Raw genomic sequence first — 21,671 nt, forward strand, 5'->3', positions numbered from 1 at the left:
TCATTAAAAATTCTCTACGACTAACGCGTAGTTGAACGACTGGTTGAGTCAGCGTGAAAATAGGCTAAATCGCGAAAAGAAAAACAAATTACGCTTCCTCTTGTTCCAACATTTGTCTATATCGCGCTGATTATATTAACACGCATCGACGTCTTACGGAAGATACCTCATACGTGTACCGTCCTAAGGCTTCGTCATAAAATGAAACGAGAAATTAGGTTTTCAGTTACCATCGTGGCGAACGTTCGCGCGTCCATCTGCAATAAATATTTCTAGCCTTCCTCGACTATCTAACTTGTCAAACATCGTGATTTCACGATTCAAAATATCCTTCATCGATTTCTATTCGTCGATAGAACCGGTCTGATTTAAAATCGAATTTCGAATTACTTGCATTGGAACGAATATTATTTTTTTTTTTTTCTGAAAACTGAGTAGAGAAGCGGAGAGTAAGCAACTCGAGGCAATAATCTTCGATGTTTAATTTTCCTTCGTAAAAATAGAAAGGTTTACGTCCAGTTCCTTTACGCGAAAATTTTATTACAATTATGTAATAATTGTTTAAAGTTGGTAACTGGTATTACAAGCGGAAAGGGGGCGATTCTACGCGAAAAAAGAAGTCGAAAATATAGAATAACAATTTTTCATTCGAGGCTTTGTTTTCGAGAAAATCGACTTTGAATTTTCGCTCGGTACGCGTGCACTTTATCGCGTCTCGTTATAACGGATCTCACTGTAGACCGTTGTCTCGATTGACGTTATTTTTTTAATTTTTTAAATTTTTAAATTTTTAAATTTTCAAATTTTTAAATTTTTCTTCTATATTTTCGACTTCTTTTTTCGCGTAGAATCGCCCCCTTTCCGCTTGTACCATCAGTTACCAACCACCCTGTATAAGGGTACGTAGAAGGCACCAAGTGTTTTGGAGGGATCGGACGAGGAGACGAGCCGGATTAACTCACCGAAGCGTTGCCTCGAGTTAAGAACCTTGATCCATATTTCTCTACGTCGCGGAGGCTGGGTATATTGATCGCCACTTTATTCCATCCGGACGATTGTTTCTCACGATAAGCGGAAACGCGATTTCTTCGTTTAATTCCATTCCCGTTCTTGACGAGTATTACCTTTCAACTTTCTCGTTTATAGTTTTCGAGCTTGTTTTTGGTAACGCTTTCGCAAATTCAAAAGAAATAACTGTAAACTGGGAAAGTGTAACTGGAGAAATTTCTCAAACGATAAAATGTACTTGGAGCTTCAAATTCCATTTAAAAATGATAAAAATTCGATTCAAAGCAAATTGCGAAAAGTAATTATTTTAACGTTCGTGTGTAACTTAAGTTCGACAAGTGGTTCAAATTCTATGAGAGGCAAGTGACTTATCTCTGTTTCTTTAAATTGATGTACGTTCTTAGTCCTCGAAGAATAGAAATGTTCAGGAGAGAAAGAGAGAGAGAGAGAGAGAAATTCGAATTTCCATATCAGTTTAATATTTTTGCGTTATATTTCATATTGTTTCTAAACATCAGTTCTTTTCGTAATATTTTTTAACATCTCCTTCTCCTTCTTACAAGGCGGTCTCGACGACTTGGTGTACCACTTGCACGGATACACTTTCTACGTAGTGGGTGCAAGAAAGTTCGGTCGCAGCGTGTCTTTGCAAGAGTTAAAAAGCCTGGACGACAGAGGTCAACTGCTTTCTCGGAATCTCGACTGCACCGTGGCTAAAGATACCGTAGTTGTTCCGAAATTCGGGGCAGTCGCCCTCAGGTTTAAAGCGGATAATCCAGGTAATACATCATTTGTCTGTTATCGTCTAAGAAAATATTCTTTCACTGTATTAGCCCTTTCTCGACTCGATCTTTCAAAAAAATATCTCGTCTCTTCCATTTCAAAATTCTTCCCATAAATAATCGTGGAAAAATGTTCTAGTCGAGAAAATTACGATACCAGATGACTAGTCGCACAATGAAAGATGGTTTCGATTATTTCATCATTTTTATTTTTGTCAAATAATTATTAATTTATTAACTCTAAACGATCGTTCGATTAAATCTTCAGGCTACTGGATGTTACGAGACGAGCATGCAGCTGAATGGACGCGTGGGTTGGACGTGATCCTTCAGGTTGGACACACGAGTGATATGGTACCCGCTCCGGAAGATTTCCCTAAATGTGGATCCTTCGTTGGACCGGATTACTTCCTTATATAGACTGTTAGTTGCCCTAAGAATCGCGTACGCCGTGTACATAGTTGTAAATAAAGGCGGCCAGACTGAAAGTTACACACCTTGGCAAGGATTTTGTATTATTCGCATTTTTCTTTCGTTGTAAGTAAAAAGTTAATCACGCGGAACGTGGCTTTATCATTGTATAAATATCGGAGAACTTTTCTATGTATCATGTACTTTCGCATAAACATTAGCCAATAAATATTATTTTCAATTTTGTACCAGTACCTAGTTATATTCGTCTCCCTGTGTATTCGTCAATCTTGTTTTGTATCATTCAATGTAGCATATTCGTATCGCTTCGCGCATACATCTCGGGCGATAAAAACATCCCTTCTCTGTCATGTTGCCATCTTCGAACAGAAACTGCTCGTTTCTCTCCCCTGTGTTTTAGGTGTGTTAACCCCTCTGGTGTAATATCATCGTCAGATGAAAAAGTAGCTCATAAAGGTTAGCCAACGAAAGATATTAAACAGAAGAATAGGCAATTTTACGTATCATCATAATATAAGTAAAATAAAATGGATCACACGTAATCCAACGTATTAATATAAAACAAGAAATATCGCGCATCTATTATTTCCTCATAAAACGAAAGAAACTTTTTGGACCACCTAATATTTAGCTAATAAGAACTCGATATTTGACGATTATACTCGATCCTCTAATGACGCGAAGGGTTACTCCGTACCATATTGCCTCTTAATCCTCGGAAACCTCGTTTTCTCACCCCGAAAAACGCCACTCTGTTATCGTTGTCCGCGACCATTGCTTTCGTCGAAACCTCGATCGCTATCACGGATCCTACCGATCAAGAGCGAAGAGGGGAGAAATAGAGGAAGATCGGCGACGCGGTTCATTTCGACCGCAACGTCACGTTTCTATCGTCGAAAACTCTAACCATCGTGGTCGATGTTGGCGTGAATAAATAGCCAGTGACCAGGCTGGTGCACAGCCTCCGCAGCGATGTCCTGTTTGACCGCTCTCGATTCGCAGATCGTTTCCCTGCTCTCCGTGCCGCACGAGATCCTCTTCCTGCAGCACAAGGTCTTTCGAGAGTATGCCAAGATCGCCGTTGGCCCGGACTTCATCCACACCTTGCCCTCGTTTTTAATTCTGACCTCTATGGCGATCGTTCTGTGGAGGAATCCACCCTGTTGCAACGGGTTAGCTGAAAGCGTAGCCTCGACGATGGTGTACAAAGGTCTTCAGGTATCGTCGTATCGCGTAGTTTCGGATAGTCCGTGCAAGATAACGTTACACGTGTTTCTGATTGAAGCTGCTGGTCAGCTGGGTCGTCGCTATCGCGGTTTTCTGGCTCTGGCTCATGATGCAGAGGCTGCTCTACTGCTGCGTCTGGACGTCTTGGGGTTACGTAAGTTACGAAAGCTTTGCGTAACCTATTCGATCGCTGCGTTCGTGGCCTTCGAAGGCCACGAGGTTGCTCGCCATTTTACGGTGTTTTCCGTGTAACGTAATCCGCATCCAGTTATTCGGGGAATTCGTCGAGTAATTTAACGTGAAGTTTGACACGACGTATTTATATGAAAGGACGCGTGAAAAGATAAGGAATCATCGAATGAAGAAGTTATGGTATCTAAGTATGGTATGGTTTTGGTCCGACAGCTGCGATACATTGAAACGTATACTAACGTCGTCTAAATTATTTACACTGTTGCAAACAGCCATATTTATCAAGACTGTCGCATTCAAAAAGAGTTCAGAAAACAAGCAATGTATAATTCTTCGTTGACGAATTTCTCGTATATCGACTGTTTGCTATATGTTTTCTAATTAGAAAGGGTTTGTTCCGTTCAGGAATCCGAATATCGAGACGTCTCCTACCAATGGTGGCAACAAGTTTGGTCATCCTATTATCCTCCGCCGTTGCGACCGCCAGCGATGTCAGCTGGTTTGATCAGCTGGTTGATATCGATGTCGATCGCCACAACTGTCTTAGGCTGCGCGATTTCCGCGAATCGAGTGTGGAACTTGGTCACGGAATCTATGGCTGGAGCAAAGGACGCGCTCGTGATGGTGAAACGTTACGCAAAGTCATGCTTCAAGAGGTTGGTATAACGTCATAAACTAGCTGCCATAAACGTATGAAGGCACCAAATTGAGTTTCGCGTGTCATGCATAAATTGCGCAATAATTCGCTTAATTCAAAAGTATCTCGCTGCAATGTCAACGGAACCGACTGGTTCGTTAAACGAACATCTTCAAACAACCATTAATTCAACTGCGATCGCGAATTTTAGTAGACGCGTTCAAACTGTAATTCCTACATCTCGTACGTTTTCAAACAAACGCTTGTAAAGTTAAATACGAATAATCCCAATAATTTCACGTTGCTGCTCTTCGTTGTTGAATCGTGTTTGTTTGATCAAAAACGACATCCTAAACCTAAACACCTTGCACCCTTGGATCCTAACCTTAAGAATTCCATCTGCCACTTGAATCCAGTATCGTAACGTGCGTACTGCAACCACACTGGCCGCAACAAGAGCCCCTGCTAATCGAGAAGAAGATGAACGCGCCGATGAACGACAGCGAGGCCAGCTCCATCTGCGACGAGTGCCGATCCGAGATCTCGAGCGACCTGATCAACGAATCTCGAAGAGAAATCCTGCCGATATCCTACGGCACGAACTGGATGCCAAAGCCGAGTTTCTCCGGCTACAAGGACGCTCAGAGGAAAGCGTCCATGAAGTCTCTGCACACGGTAGCCGTGGTGAACGACATCCAGGACTCTGACGACCTATCGCCCCGACAATTACGTTACAAACGCGGATGTCACACGGTGATACCTAACAACTCGAGCGACCAGTCGAGCGGCTGCTGACGAACGGACGACTAAGCTGCGCGTCGTTGAATGGCCAACGTTAAAGGTGCTGTTGTACGATAAATGGCGTTGCTAAACGAGATCCGATATTCTGGCTGGCAATGGAAAATTTTGACCGATTTTCTGGGTCGCTGTTGCTCGGACGGGAGCCTGAATATAGAAATTGATTTTTATACGCGACACGCGAAGATTAACAACGACGTACCAATGACGAGTAAATCGGAATGTTTATGAGCGCATTGCGTGCTCAGGATGGATTCGACTGGCGACAGGTCCGAGAGACGTGGTACAAATTGGGTCGCTACGCGTGTTCTTCCAATGACACGCCGAACGACCCGGCTCCAAGGGTATAAATAAAGGGGAAGTTCGATAGACGTTCGTGGCTGTGGGGTAGGAAATGGACAAGTTCAGTTGCAAGGACGCCGATGGTCGTATATTTTTTAATACAGACGGGGAAGGATAGCACAGTGTTTACCGACGAACTATCCTTGGTCGACGACGTATTATATTTTTTTTCTTAAAGGCCACAGAAAAATTCAAAAGCTTTTAGAAACTATATAATATAGTGCTCGTTTGATCTTTCCTATCTATGGTAGGAACGATTAGATAGAACGATGTAGGTGTAAAATATTATAGAAACTATTGTATTGTACCATAAAAATTATACGCCTACGTATTTTTCCATAATCTTGATGCTCTTTTTTATTGCCTGGTTAAGTCTCTAAGATGTACAGACGTATCTCTCTAATATCGAAGAATGTACAGTGTACAATCTAAGGTTTTATACTCATCAGAAAGATATACACATAGTTCGTGTTGTTCGATGGTGCCTACGCACGAAGTCTAATGCTGCGATACAGTGCGTTCTGGCAAATGGAATATCCGGAAAACAACGTATATATAATTATATATACGTTTAATCGTTCTGACGTATTTGTCCTGCATTAAACCTGACCTATCCTACACGAATTCTTCTTCTTAGCCTATGAAAAGTCTCTCTGCGATATCGTGCTGCTTGTCAAAATGAGAAAATCAACGAATCTTACTCTGCAAACTCAAATTCCGCTGAACGCAATTAAAGAACCACGTTCTTACGTACCGCGAGTATTCCGCACATTTTGGCGCATTTCAATTTCTCCGCAGTCTACTGATCCACGTTCTTTCCATCCGATGTTCAACTGCAAACGATCAGACCGCGCGTAAATGCATAAAGCCGAAAGCCACCCCTACGTAATTTCGACGTACACGTCGAACATGTATCATCTATGATGTGTTCTCGCCACCCAGTTTGATTATTTACCGAATCTAAGGGTCCTGGGGGCTCAAAGCCCAGGGACAGCTTTGTTCCAGGCTTCTGGAGGGGGTGTTCGCGGCCGCGCATGCGTTTCAAAGGGATAACACTCCCCGTCTTGCGGCAAAGCATTATTCCGTAACGACATCCCTCGCAGGGTAGGTCGACACGAGGCACACTCTCCACGATCTGACACGTAATAAAACCAGTTTCCAGGCGAAAGTGCGTCGTTCGCGTCGGTTGTCGTCTGTACGAACGATTTCGATCGGAAGCATCAACATCGGATAAACTAGATTTTGAGTAGTTGGACTCTCGCGGACAGGAAGACGAGGAGAAACTGTGGTCCACGACGCTGAGAGATCGGGCGTGAACGGATTGTTTTTCTCTGGGGACGTCGTACTCCGCTGCCGGAAGGGGCTGCCGAGCATCGAGCAATGTAAACGATCGATTGGAAGACGAATAATTCGAAGAATATACGAGCTACGGAAGCTTAGGTGCGTTGCGAAGAAATTTCAGCCGAATCGAAAATCGTGGATCTCGTGGTTACCTTGAGATCTCGCAGCCTTCAGGTAAGATAAGTTGGAGCATCTTGTCTAATCTAATCTAATTTGCTAATACCGTAATTCGCCAAGAAACGCGTGAGCCTCGTATCGTTTTTACCATCTTCGCGAACAGATCTGTCTCTCCAGGTTCGTACGTCTTTCTTTTCAATCCTCCTCCCCGCTAACATCGTTTTTCAATAACGACGCGAAGACCGTGCCAATTATTCTGCCATGAGAATCAAGCGAATCTACGATTACAACGTCGCAGATTACACCATCCCTCGCTGATCCAATACACGATGTAAACAGGAATAGCAACAGCTGTAAAAAACGGCAGAGAATTTTGCAAAGAAACGAGCAGTTAGAAGAATATACAAATCCACGTGTACGGCGTAACGTGACACGAAGCTGTTATTGATTTTGCGTTCAGCATCCGTAGCGCGCGCACGAGTATTTGTATACAAGCAGACTCGACCGCGCGTGTACGCACACGTGTGTCGATCTCACGCGCACACTTACACCGTACGTATGGTACAGCGTAGAAACACGCGTGACCACACGAATACAAATAGTTGCGCCTGTAGGACACACGGATGCGGGACACGTGTACATTTTCCCTATGCAGTTCCTGTTTGCTCATTTTGAATCGGCTGGGTGGTAATAGGGGTAGCGGGACGCGCGTCACGCAGGAATCAACCCTTTCGAAGAAAGGGGGCGGGTTTTCATTGAGCCGGAGCCGGTTATCGCGACTATCGTGCGACAGATCGCATTAGAAATAATCCTCTGAGATCGTAGACGATATACGGTCCAAGGGAAATTGACGAGAGAAATCGTTCCACTCGTCGAATTTACAGTTTCGTTGGTTTTATTTCATTTCGTCGTAATCGTCTAGTGGGTGTTTTTATTGATACTTTCGTGTCATACGACACCGCTGTGTTTGACGTAGCGAAGCGTACTTTGCGCGTATCGAAGGGTTGGATATCAATTCCTAAGGGATGAGCAGTATATCGAGAACTGGATATCAATGGATGGAGTAGCTGTTGTCATTAGCGAAGCAAATATTAATCGAGGGATTATAGATATTTTTTCACCACTGTGTATATAGGAATACGAACGATTCGTACGCAAAATTTGTCTTGGCTGAACGTCATCCGCCAAGAGCATCATCGTCGATGTATGACGCCATCGATTCAGCGCGAGATCCCGGACTTCTTGTTCGATCAGGTTTCATTGAAAATTACCTACGAACGTTCTAACGACACACGACATTCCAATTTAGTTACATTCATCGAATATCGTTGTAATTATAGCGGCAAACTATCGCGAAGGATTTTGAGGAACTGAATCAACGACCTACGTACAATCTCGTTAGTGGAAATAATTTCGAGTACGAACATGGAAACGCTGAGATTTGAATTTTATCGCTGAACCGAGCTATAATTCGCGCTTCGTCATTGCCAATTTGGTACGTTCGTCTGGCTGCATAAGTTTCATTCCCATCGACTGGACATGTGAGTGAAATGCCATTTAATGAGAATAAAGGTTACGCGTGACAGTGATAGAGTCGTAAATTGAGAGGTTTATCGGAATAGACGTTTATAAACGTTGCATGCAACGTCGAAACACAAAATTCGATGTCGCGTGTGCTGAATCAGACGGATGGTAATTAAATCTATTATTTACGTATGTAGCTACGTGCTGCTTTTGCTCGCGGCCAAGCAACGTGCAATATCTTGAACAGTGTACACGATTCGTCCACGATACAGTTCGATTAACTTAATGAATTCTTTTCAGAGATTTACAAGCCTGAAATAAACGTTGTTCCATTGAATCTTCGTTTCTATATCTTCTTTCTACGTCTAAAAATACGTATGTCTCGCGCGGCATTTAAATCCATGTACGATATCATTTGATCGACTTTTCGTTCTTATTGAACCCTTAATCAATCCTTATCGGTTAGATCGGATACATATAAGTGTATAGCCGATATTCTTACATTTACGTTTCTATAGATGCACAGGAGATTCAGCTCGCAACATTTATACGCGTTTCGTACAACGCAAACAGGCGATATCGATTAAATGAAACCTTATTAACATATCGTTACTTTTTACACTAAGTGAAACGCGTTATAAACGCGAGTTTTAGTCTCTAGCGTACTGAGTTGTACAGCGTATCTACGTCGCGATACACAAGGTGATGCAATAATCTTTACTTATTTGCTCGTGCTTGCGACCGCTGTTGAAACGTGCAACGACGTAGGTAGATCGGAATCAAAGCTTTTAATGTCGATTTCGATGCGAAAGTAAATGTAAATCCGCGCGAGCGAGAGTACGCGTCCTAGAAAATTGACCAAGCTTTTTACGCTGCTCACGTATTCTTCGGAAATCACGCGTCGTTTCGCAAGCTTCCTTTATTTATTCATAGGATAATAAACATCGATTCCGCGTTAAACCATAAGAACACGAGTACCCATTAGCTTCGATTTCTAGGAAACGACGCGACGCAGTAACCAGATAACGCTGCGTTGTTTATCGACTGGAAATCGACTTTCGCTGGTTGACGAGAAGATTGTATGGATTATGCGGCCAAACTGACAGAACGTTACAATGTTTGCGTTGCGAATTGATCTACTACGTACGTTTGCATCCTGTAAACGATAAATGTTGAAACGTTCGAATTCTAACGTCTGTTTACGGAAGGTAGACTAGACGAAATTCGTTTAAGCAAATATGACAAATTTTATGTCTCATTTAGAGGGAACGATATCAGAGAACGAAAATATTCTTCGCGCTGGAATTATCGACCGGTCGAAATAGCTCGGATTTTCGCTTTTATAGTTAAGAATGAACAAGCGTTTCTGGTATTATCGATGTCTATTTTCACAGGAACAGAATCGCAATCGTACGTATGCCTATTTACTTTCATCGTATTTTAACTCCTTAACCTACAACTACGGGCATAGCCCGTAGTACGATGATCGGGCCAAATATAATATATAATAGCTTGTTTAGGTTTACGGCCCAAAATTCTCGAACGTAAATCGTAGCTTAAGGGGTTAATTAACTATGCAGAAGATATTTTAGTACGCGTTGAAGTCGCCAGTTGCAGCTTTAAATTTCTATCATAATGCAGGAGAACGAACGAAAGGAGATAGCGGGGAAATACGAATTAAAGTCGGTCGAAGCGCAGAAACCGTTGCATTTTTAGTTAAAAAGGAGGATCGTTCGTTGCAAAAACTCGAAGACAGCGAAAGACGTTTGACGCGAAGTAAAAAGAACGTCAGAGAATCGTGAAACCGTATACCACCCACGCGCAACCTACCCTCGCGGAAACCGCGGAATTCGAAGCTGTAACTAAAAAAGCGATTACGTGTAGCAGCAATTACCGGAGAACGGCCACGAAGTAATCTCCAGGCGAAACTAACCTCGATTATGTCTCATAACTCGCGTGTTTCACTATTGTCGCGTGTCACTCTCGACGAAGATGGCTCGGCACGTGCAGGACACTTTTACGTAATCTCAGCCGCAATCACGATCAATTACGCGGAATTAGTCTGCTGCTGTCGGTCTCCTGAACCACGTTCAAGGTCACGAGCATGCAAAACGACAAAGACGTATCGCGTGATTTCAGGAATTATGGCGGAGAAGATGTATTATTGGGGAGAGCAGAAAGATCAGGTCGATCCGGAGCAGACGTTCATAGAGTTCAAGGCGAAATCGGTTGGCTCGAGTAGACGACGAGATTCGAGTCACGGTGCGCCAAAGACGATCGTTTCCGTGCCGCAGAACAGGGCGACGGAAGTGGAGGACCGAGAAGAGGACGCGGAACGCGGAGGCTGGGACAACAAGCTGGACTTTTTGTTCTCCTGTATCAGCGTTTCCGTGGGACTTGGAAACGTGTGGAGGTTTCCGTATCTGTGTTACAAAAATGGCGGAGGTGAGTGTGAGAATTACCATAGCTTTTAGAACTCGGCCGTTTAAGTCACGTTAGAGCATTGCGTAAATGTCAAAGGCGAAAGCTCGTTGGTCTGAAAAACGTCGAGTCCGCCTCTCGTTGTAACAACGTCGCGTCGGCGTTGCTTTTCCGTATTTGCGGGGGTTCGTTCATATCGGGTGGGTGGAAGAATTTTTACTCGTAGAATCTATCGCTAGTATGGCTAGTAGCTTGGTGCAATTTCAACTTTTAATCGATGCTCGTCATTTTCGTAATATTCGAACGATCGTATAGATATGCAAATGATATAGTTGAGAACGCCGAGGGGACAAGGTCGAGGAAACGACTCGATCGAACTCACATTCGAGAAGATTACGAAATATGGTTATCCATGTGGAATCACGAGATTCGATCTTATGAAATTCCATGAATTATCTAACATCTGCGATTTCCTGGAAGTGGGACAAAGCGCGATCGGGCGTATCGGTGAACGCATCGTGCTCCTAACGAGCAACGACGATTCACCTTTAACAATGACATATCGCGTCGGTAGTCGCGTATTCCGCATTGCTCTATCGATCAAGCAAATGCCGATTCAACTTCAACTACAAATTCAAATTCAAAGCTTTAAGTTGAAACGCAAATTCTAGGTGCTTTCCTAATCACGTACGGAATTGCCATGTTGTTTTGTGGCATTCCGATATTTTTCCAAGAGGTGGCCATTGGCCAGTACCTCGGGGCAGGCGGGATGACTCTGGTAGGACAGTTGTGTCCTCTGCTGCAAGGTATTCTAAGATAAAATCACTTTTTTCTAACAGGCATCTTTCATTTTCATTCGAAAGATACTTTCGTTTAGGAGTCGGATACGCTACGATGACTATCGTGTTCTTTCTGGACGTGTATTACTGCATAATCATCGCTTGGACGCTTTTCTATCTCATAAGCACCTTCGCCAACATACCGAGCGTACCCTGGAGGGGTTGTGGTTGGTTAAACGATTAATAGCAATGGAACTTTTTACTCTTTCGAAAAAATTATTATTTACGTTTCTATGTATTCCAACGATATTTTATAGAAAATTGGTGGAACACGGAAAATTGTTCCGACGGCCTGAGAAAGATCGACGAATCGTCCGATAGCTCGAACACCACGAATTCCACCTACGACAACTATACTCGAGCTGTTCCTCATCATACTACTCCGGTAGAGGAGTACTGGGAGTAAGCGAACTTTCGTAAATTGAAATCTACTAATCTGTTCGAGTAAAACATTCGATATGTAACGTTAGAAAAGATCAAACAGATCCACGAAAACATTTTTACGGCACGAAATTTACTTACTTAATGATGATAACAGTTTTTCATTTTCTCGAAAAATCTATCGACCGCAACGATTGGAATAAAGTGTGAGATTGTAGCGTAATAATCGTCGAAGGGTGTGAAACAACGACATATATGAATCTATGGCGTGTTCGACGATTTTAGACGAAGAGTTCTTGGCATCACTTCCGGTATCGAGAACATCGGTGGCATGCAATGGGAGCTGTTGGGTTCTCTGATCGTCGGCTGGCTGCTCGTTTACTTTATCATCCGACGGGGTCTGCATCAGAGCGGTAAGATCATCTGGTTTTCAGCCTTGTTCCCCTACGTGGTGCTTTTCATTCTTTTGGGAAGAGCGGTGACATTGGACGGCAGCTACGACGGCTTGCTGTACTACGTCACGCCGAGATGGTACGAATTGCTATCGCCTGGCCCGTGGATCGACGGCGCCACGCAAATTTTCTTCGCCTACAGTATCGGCACCGGGGCTCTGCCTGCTCTCGGATCGTACAACAAGTTCCACCACAATTGTTACAAGTAAGCGTCGCCACTCTTTATCTTATGGTAATTTTCTTGAGAATTGTGGATCTTTGAAGCCGAAATAATGTTATAGGAACACTAAATTTATACCGAGGATTAATATTAAAATAGTAACATATTTATTTCATGGACGATTTCTTATATATTCATCGATACACACTTGCACGCGTCTCAGCACTTTCCTCTATGCCCGACTGTTAACCGACTGATTAGTTTACACACACTGATATTCACATACGAGTATCTCTACTACGCATTTAACCCAGTCCAGCACAGAAAATTATACATGTCTCAACAAATTTATTTCTCACTGATTCGGCGATTGTCTCGGCGACTAACGGCCAGTTCAGAATTTTTCTCGCGAACTTCTACGTTTCGCGCAACTAAATTCATTGTCATATTTCCGAATCGAACGTTTCGCCACAAAAAGCAATACATTTTAACCGATAGTAGCGACATTATGGAAAATTCGTTTGATTTTCCCTTCTGGTTTTTATCGTCACAACGAGCGCGTTCAGGTAGGTCCATTCGCAATCGAGAGCGTCGTTCGAACGAAAGTAAAATAAATAAAAAAAAGAACGCAAATTACGAAAGAAATCTAAGAAATGTCGATCGCTGGACGTACTGAATGACGCGGATTTCGTTTCAGAGACGCGCTGATCACGTGCATAGTCAACACGTTAACCTGCTTACTGGCTGGTTGCGTCACTTTCTCTATCTTGGGTCACATCGCTTTGGAACAAGGCACTCAAGTGTCGGAAGTGGTCAAAAGCGGGCCAGGACTGGTGTTCCTCACTTATCCAGAGGTGGTTTTGAAGTTGCCCGGTGCCTCGATGTGGGCCATCATCTTCTTCGTCATGCTACTTGTAAGGCACACTCGACTTAGCTAAACGACCGCACTCCGCTTCTTCTATGATCAATGTCTGTTTATCGGAATCGATTACATTCTATGCACTACTTTAGCGTGAATCTAGGTCCTCGAGTTCGACTCGTTTCGTCGTTCCAGCCGCTTTCATTTTCGAACGCGATTAAAGTCCGCTTTTCTTTTCTTCCGCGGTAATTATAGTTTTATGTTAATCTATCGTTGAAGTTGATTTAACTCCATCGTCTTTTTAAATGGAAGACGTATTTCTTTTATATATTTATACACGCTATCTTTGAATATAAATATCATCCGTTGTGTGTCTCTTTTCGGACGAATAATTTTCCAACTGGCGATGAAATCAGGTCGAATCGCAGGACATCGCAAGATGCGTGTTTCACGAGTTTTGAGGCAATCGTTGCCGCGTCGTTCGATCAATGAGCTCGGCCAGCAGAGGATCATAGATCAGCCATTTGTTAGCTAGTTAGTCGCATCCGAGAACACGGCGAAAACAACATGGTTTTCCATTTTCTCTGACAGATACTGGGCATCGATAGCGAATTCTGTATCGTGGAATCCTTCATCACTGGAGTCGTTGACAACTGGCCGGAACTTCTTCGTCCCCATAGGAAGAAGTTCACCGTCGCAATCTGCAGTCTCATGTTCCTCTTGGGTCTTCCCATGGTGACCAACGTTAGCATCGCTCGACTATTTCTCAAATTTCTCCTCGAAAAGGGCAAATATTTGGAAAATTCTTTATCATTTCAGGGTGGAGTCTACATATTCCAATTGATGGACTTCTATTCGGCGAGTGGAATGTCGATTTTGTGGGTCTGCTTCTTCCAAACGATCGCGATATCGTGGATCTTCGGCGCGAAGAAGTTCTGCGACTGTATTCATCAGATGATGGGCGTACGACTGAACAAATTTTGGTACATATGCTGGGTGGTGTTCGCGCCAGTGATCATGGCTGTGAGTATCGTGTTTGTATCAAGAAGAAAAATTTGCGAAACAGCACGAAAGATTCTCCTCTTTCGAACGGTTCTTCTTCGATCGTTCGAAGGTAGAAGAAAGCGACCGGACTCGAAGCGAAGATTGAATTTTCTCGTACGAACGTAGAACGATTTGAAAAGACCGATCTGCGAAAGATTCGACGAACGATCGTTAATTTCTCGCGTTCTGTCTACGAAGAACAGCCTGATCGATCGGATAGTAATCTTCTCGAAGGTGGATGACAGGGCTATTTATCTCGTCGTCCTCGCGCAATATCGCGCATTTCTATGCTCCATCGATTTTACGCTTAACGATCTCCTCTCAACATTGCAAACGTATCCCGATAAGATCGATTCGCGAGCGAAAATTAATTAAATAGTCGAGATTAATAGCTTCGTCCCTTGCTATCTATCTATGTAACTGTGCGAGATTTGCGAGAAACGAAGCTGCTTCTACCGATCGATTTTCAAGTCGAGTAAACTCGAATTCGAAAATTTCTCAACGTTCCTTCTTTTCCAGTTCATCTTCGTGTTCCAATGCGTGCAGTACAAGCCCTTGAAATATGGGAACAGTTACGAGTATCCAACATGGGCGGAAATCGTGGGTGTCTGCCTCAGCTTGTCATCGATGATCTGGATACCGGGTTACGCTCTCTACTACGTCATCGTTACTCCGGGATCCATCAAGGAGGTGAAACATTAGTATTAGGTTGTCCGGAAAGTGTCTTTCTTTCGCAAACGTGTTTTGTACAACAGTGCAGCTACGTACAAACGTGAAACCAAGTCTGCGAAATAAAACGAAAACGTTGCGCGTCTATTATTTCCTCGTAAAACGGAAGAAACTTTTCGGACAAGCTAATATATTCTAGGCAAACGTATCGATCTTTGTCGTTGGAGATAAAATTCTTTTATTCGATGGAATCTTTCTCGACATTGAACGAAAGTGAAATAAGTCGAGAACATAGAAAACACGAGCAACGTTTAACATTCGGAAACGCAAATTTCTCTCCAGATTCGTTACAAATCTCTTATACCGTTTCGATCAAACTACGTAGTTTGTGATTGGTATCGTTGTTAAAAGTTGTAATCGGTTTTGTTCGCCATTCTTTTATTCAACTTCTAGCGATTTGAAGATCCGTTTTCGAGAGTAAACACATGCACGTGATAATTTTCAGAATATCCTGAAAGGTTTGAAGCCGAACTTAAAGACGCATCCGAAGTTACCGAAGGGCGAGAAATCAGCGGTGATACCAATGTCAGAGAGCAGCGCCGGATTAATCACCAAGAACAATAGTTTCCTAAGTCAAACATGATCGCCGTAAACGGCTTTCTTATACCCTGTCATAGGTTGTAATTACCGTAAGTGTAGTATTTTTAACAGAATTTCAAAATCGAAGTATGTGTCGAACACGCAGAGCAGCTCGACTTAGTCTCGCGGTTTAATTGGATAAACTGTTGGAAGATATCCGCAGACTGACCGACGTTAAGAAAACTACTACGACGACAGTGCACGGTAGAGCGAGCGTAATTAGAGCGAGCGTAATTCGAGCGACTGCTGCAATCAAAATACTGGCCTCGTTCCTTCTACATGATATATTTAAACGATACTGATACCACGTAAAAAGAAGAGTTATTTAGAAAAATGAGAGAGAGAGAGTGTGTGTGAGAGAGAGAGAGAGAGAGCGAAGAAAAGTTGAACACAAAATCTAAAGTATATTACGATAGTAGCAGATATCGTTAGTTTTCCAAGATAAGTCGAAGAGGTGTGTATATTTTTCTATCGCGATTAAAAATCGCGATGCTCCCACGAACGATTATTAAACGCGAGAAACGTAATTTAGTTGATAGTCTGGTTCTTTTCTTTTTTCTTTTTTTTTTTCGAGAGAGCAAACGAGAGATTAAAAATAAAGCTTGAACCTTTGCCTTGTAATATGAAACTAGAGACAGGTTACGGATCATAACTGAAGTCCAACAAAAACAGATTTTACTTTTTATTTTTTGTAACGTGGCTTAATCGAAACGCTAATTTTAACCTTAACTTTTCGAAATGAAAATTACGTAAGTGATTTGAATTAAAAAAAAAAAAAAAAAGAAAATGAAGATCGTAAGTCGTAATTACACTGATTTAAATAGCTACGAAAGGAAATGACGAGGCAAAGGGTTGATCAAACCGACGTGCAGAAAGAAACGTCGAGACGTGAAATAATTTTTGGAGGAGCAACTGTATTTTTATTCAGCGGACGAACGTTTTGAAACTTTGAAAATCGATTTGAAAGTCTCGATCATAAGATGAATTCTAATGATGATTACGAAAGAAATAGTTGGACGTGTCTCTCATAAAAAGATACGTGTTTTTTTTCTTTTTTTTTTTTATTTAGATCGATCGATATTTGCGGATTTAAAACGTTCGTTTATTTTTTCTAAGATGTTGTTTAATACGCGAGTTTCGCTCAACGGAAGTTTTACGAGATTGAATTTGCGCGAACCGATTTCTACCGAAATTTCTACCAGCATTTTTATTAGTCGACGGACGCTTGTTTTTCGGAACGCACGAAGAAATTCTTGCGAATGACGCGGTTAGTCAGATCGTTAGAACAGTTGAAGATTAAATTACAGATAATAACATTTGTGCCTCAACGCTGACACCGTTGCGACCAGTTTTTTAAATGGAAAAAATTTTAACGACACGTTAGATCTATTGGAAAATTCTGCCGTCTTTCGTCTTTTTTACCCGAAACTTTCTTACGAATTTTACATATTCGAATCGATGTTAATTATAAAATGTTAGCTACCTCTGACAAATTTATTTCTACACGTTTTCCTTCTACGTTCTGATTAAAATCGATAAAGGCAAGTTTGTGATATATCGTACCATAAAAACGAGACAGAATTTTTCCACGGAGATTCCACGAAAAGAGGATTTTTCTACTAAAACCGATCGAGTCGATCAGAGGAAAGAAACCGTTGGTACCGTAATCCCTAAAAGCTGTCGAGTTCGAAACAAACGATTACATTTACAGATCAATTCGTAGAAGGTCGACAACCGAGATTAATATTTAGTAAATGTTTGTTCGACGAAGATGTTCGAATTTAGGTGGAAACTCCTTGTTAGCTGATTCTTTTAACGAAGAAATCAAAGCTTTGTTTCGATCGCAGTGGTTTCGTACGAAGGTTCGTAATTCCAAGATATAAGTGTAAGATAAAAATATATATAAAACTAGTTTTATCGAAGGATATATATATATATATAGGGATTTATCGATATATGATCCTAAAGTTACTATAAGAGCTATTTCAATATTGATTATTCGAGACACTGTTACTTGCATTAATAGTATATTTTTTGCGAATGAAATTCGAACGACCAATTAACAGTATTCGAACAAACGAGAAAGAGTATAATATCGTTTCGAACGAACGACGAGTTTGAAAATATTATCGAAATCGAGCTACAAATTTGTATATACAGAGTGGGTCAAACGTCGATCGTACGATACATACGTATACTTTCTTTTAATTCTGCATCGATCTATTTGTAGACTTGTTACACGACCTGTACTTATGGCTGCATTATTAAGTTTAATTTAAATAGAGCGTACAACATTTTCGAAATGAAGTTATCGGAAAGGTGAACGTTTAATAATAAATGTTTGAGTTGTTTACCCGTGCAATTTATGCATGCTCGCTTTAATAATTGCCAGCTATGAATATTCGATTCTATGTTTTCAGTTATGCAGTATCGGTTATAATTATTTAAATATGCTAAAATTAACTCGTCTAATCTGTTACCGAATTAGCTGCGAGTATTATTCGCTTTGTAGGACAAATGAAACGAATCGACGATGCTCGTGCGGCATCGAACGAGCTAAATCGCGTGTCCCTGAATATTTTTTACCCAATTCAAGTCCAACCTTGCATTCGTCAAAGACACGATTAGATCGTTGACTCACGCTGTATATAAATAAAAAGTCAGATTTTTAGCAAAACTGGATGTTTCAGGATTTATTTGGTTGGCGAACATGAGCAATAAAGATACTCGTAACGCAACGTTACAAGTTTGAAAACAGGCCTAAGTAATAGTTCTGTCGTTTAAATCGTTTACACGCTTTGCGCCCTATTTAAACGAGTTTTAACAGTTGTTGATGTTGTACGATATCGAGAGATCGTCCGAAAGCTTTATACGACGTTCGTTTATGTATATTTTATTGTCGCATTGTTACGCCGCGAGTGACGTTTTAATAGCGAGCTAAGGATACTGCAAGTCCACGTGGTTCAATATTTTCCACGATGACCGCGTGTTGTCATCGTTTCGTTACACCTATACTTTCGTACAGAAAGCTACGAAGCCGTTTATTTTTGCGATAGTTTAGTGGACTGCGTGTATTTCTGTGTAAACTGAACGGATTAGACGCAGCAGGATGCGAACATACACCGCACATTTGTAGACGTTTCCCAGTATAAAACGACATATCGATCAATCGATAACGGATGAATCGTCGATTAAATTCACAATCTGAAAGATATAGAAGGGAAACGATAAAGATGACGCAGAAATTTTACGGCAAGAGGATATTTTTTCTAAAAATTGTCGAAATAATAATATCGCTGACGAAAGTCTTGGCGTATGTCCGAAATTAAAAATAAACAGAGACGCGTAAAGAATATTTCGAAGAGAAACGTTCCGATCGAACAGCTGGCATCAAAATATCGATCGATGCGTGGATTAGAAAGATTCTGGTGGTAAACGGAATTACAAGAGATTAATCGCAACGCGTCGAATCGCTCGACTCGGCAGACCATAAACAACGTAAATCAGCTTAAACGAAAACAATGGAGTATCGCGGGTTCATCGGAATTTAGTAGCGGCCCTCGTGCGTCTAATCTCGTTCATTGATCAACCGAACGATTAGCCGAGCATAGAGCAATTCACCGAGTGAATGACCGCTAATTACCGTCACGTTAATCAATATATGTACTTTTGATCGTTTCTCTACGGATTAAGCTGTACGCGATGCGTGACAAGTATTCCCATGCACGAATCAACAGCTGACATAGATATCCACGGTGCGTCGCAAACCGAATCCAAACGAGCAGAATCGTATCGCCTCGACGTCGATGTTTCGTTTCGTGCCAATACGTTTCGGCCGGTAAATGTCATACGCGCGCGTTTGTATACTATCGACGAAAAGTTTCAAAGCAGCAGGTCTTCTTTATTTTCTTTTATTTTATCTCTGTCACTTGTATCTATCGTAATCCTTGCCTTTCGGTTTAGGATGGTAACTTGCGGCTTACGTGGTATTTATTTATACCACTCGTTTATAAAGATATAAATTAACATTTTATTCGAATATATTGCAAAGAAATATATTCGCGGTATTGCCTCGTTGATCGATCGTATTGTATCCATCTATGTTACATACTTCGTCGTTTTATCTATTTACCGTAGCATATAGAATTAGCGATAAGTTACATTTGTGGTTAGCGCGAAGAACGCGTTCGGTTTATCGTGTTGTTTAACCTTTGCAGAGTCAAGTTGCTTCCAAACTTTCAGTGGGTAGTGTACGTAATCGTTTATAATAGGCTCGTTGCGCTGCGAACGATAGAATACGCCATGGAAGCTCGTATCAGCGTGCGAACTCGGTTAATTACCCAATGCGAATTAGCCGTTTCACAAAGGATAGGTTAAGCATCGAGGAGATTAAATGCGAAGGGGAACAACAACGCGCAGATATCATTTTAGCACAAGATGACTTCGTTCGCCATTTTTCTCAAATCCTTTCATCGCGTGCAAACATTTGTCTTTCGATGGTTTCGAGTATCGTTTCGTTCGATGCTTTTTTGAACGGTCCTTTTCACATTCGTACGTTTCGTATCTTTTACGTATCGGTCTTTTGCCGAGCGGTTGGTTTTTCAAGATCGCGTCATAACTCGCGGTTGCCTGAATTCGGCGTTTACCGTTCCAGTAAATTGATGATACGGTATTTTTGACATCTTTTTATCTTTTCAAACGTTCCGAATTTTTGATATCTTTTATTTCGCTCAAATAATCGTTGCCATCTTACGACGAACAAAATTGCAAATTGCACCTCTTCGCATCTTATCCTTGCAACCACTCTGATTACTGCGACAAGAAATTCAATGGAAATTTCCCGTTTTACCTTCGAATGAAATATATCGGAGAATTCAATTATTTACATATGTGCGAAGAAATGGAATCTGTCTCGAAACAGTATTGTTTTGTAAGCGAAAATTAAATGTATCTACAATGGACACGTGTTTCATTTATTTTAATTCGTTTTCACAAGGTGATGATCCTCGTACAAATTTTTCCCTTTGTTATATTCCACTTCTATTTCGTTTTATTCGTCAGTCGAACGTTTAATTTGCAAAATCACTGGCAGAAATCATTGCGAGAACAAAATACTCGCAACGAATTGATAAAATTACCCGAAACCAGAACGATATCGATGCATGTTAAGTTTTCCCTTCTACGAACATCGTTTTTTACGAATTTACATATGTATAACGTTATCCATCTGAGAACCACAGGGAAAAGATACGACGAGTCATATTTTTTTTCTTTTTCATACACGAGAGCAATTTTAAAATTCAGTAGCTCGCGAACCAGTCGTATATCACCGAAACCATCTTTTTGTCGATTTAGCCGAGCTTCTCCCGAAGAACATTCGCGTCAAAAATATTGATTTATGTACAGGACGTTTCATAACAAACGATCAATATTTAAGTGACGGATTCAGCACCTAAAAAGCACGAAAAGCTTCGTATCAACGTACGTCCTATTTGATCTCGTTTACCAGATATAGCGAGTTTTCAGTGTTATCATCTCTTATCCGACTGTCAGCTTCGTAGCAGATGCTCAAAACGACTTGCTTGCGTCTGAATGCGTGAATGGAGAAATCTTGCTATCGATGCGGTGACTCGATCAATATCCACAGAAGTTCCTTGAATTTGTTGAAAATCTTGTTCAATTTTATGGCCAGATGTTTCGACACTTTTGGCACGCGTTGTGTATACAGCGCATCTCGAGTATTCGTACAAATAAAAATCCAACGGATGCGTTAAAATGTTAGCACGTGATGCGTTAAAATGTAAGGA

At 41.5% G+C, this 21,671-nt stretch overlaps 2 protein-coding genes across 6 annotated transcripts in view; both read left to right on the plus strand.

Moving 5' to 3' along the window:
- The window catches only part of LOC117157042 (uncharacterized), a 39,681-nt gene extending 37,229 nt beyond the window's left edge, over positions 1–2,452 (plus strand). For all 5 annotated transcript variants that reach the window (XM_076622107.1, XM_033334696.2, XM_076622106.1 and 2 more), the window contains 2 exons: positions 1,572–1,787; positions 2,059–2,452. In XM_076622107.1, the coding sequence (XP_076478222.1) occupies positions 1,572–1,787; positions 2,059–2,210 (368 nt within the window). In that variant the 3' untranslated portion in view covers positions 2,211–2,452. The remainder of the gene's footprint in view (positions 1–1,571; positions 1,788–2,058) is intronic.
- A 3,922-nt stretch (positions 2,453–6,374) lies between these two features.
- LOC117157041 (sodium- and chloride-dependent GABA transporter 1) lies at positions 6,375–20,825 on the plus strand. Its single transcript, XM_033334694.2, has 11 exons — positions 6,375–6,933; positions 10,540–10,845; positions 11,493–11,627; positions 11,699–11,827; positions 11,918–12,062; positions 12,327–12,698; positions 13,351–13,567; positions 14,104–14,256; positions 14,332–14,535; positions 15,076–15,246; positions 15,731–20,825. Exons 2-11 carry the CDS (start codon positions 10,545–10,547, stop codon positions 15,866–15,868), a joined length of 1,965 nt encoding a protein of 654 aa, XP_033190585.2. The 5' UTR covers positions 6,375–6,933; positions 10,540–10,544; the 3' UTR covers positions 15,869–20,825.
- The last annotated feature ends 846 nt before the right edge of the window (positions 20,826–21,671 follow it).

Source organism: Bombus vancouverensis, chromosome 10, assembly GCF_051014615.1.
Source record: "Bombus vancouverensis nearcticus chromosome 10, iyBomVanc1_principal, whole genome shotgun sequence".
In the NCBI taxonomy this organism is placed as follows: domain Eukaryota; kingdom Metazoa; phylum Arthropoda; class Insecta; order Hymenoptera; family Apidae; genus Bombus; species Bombus vancouverensis.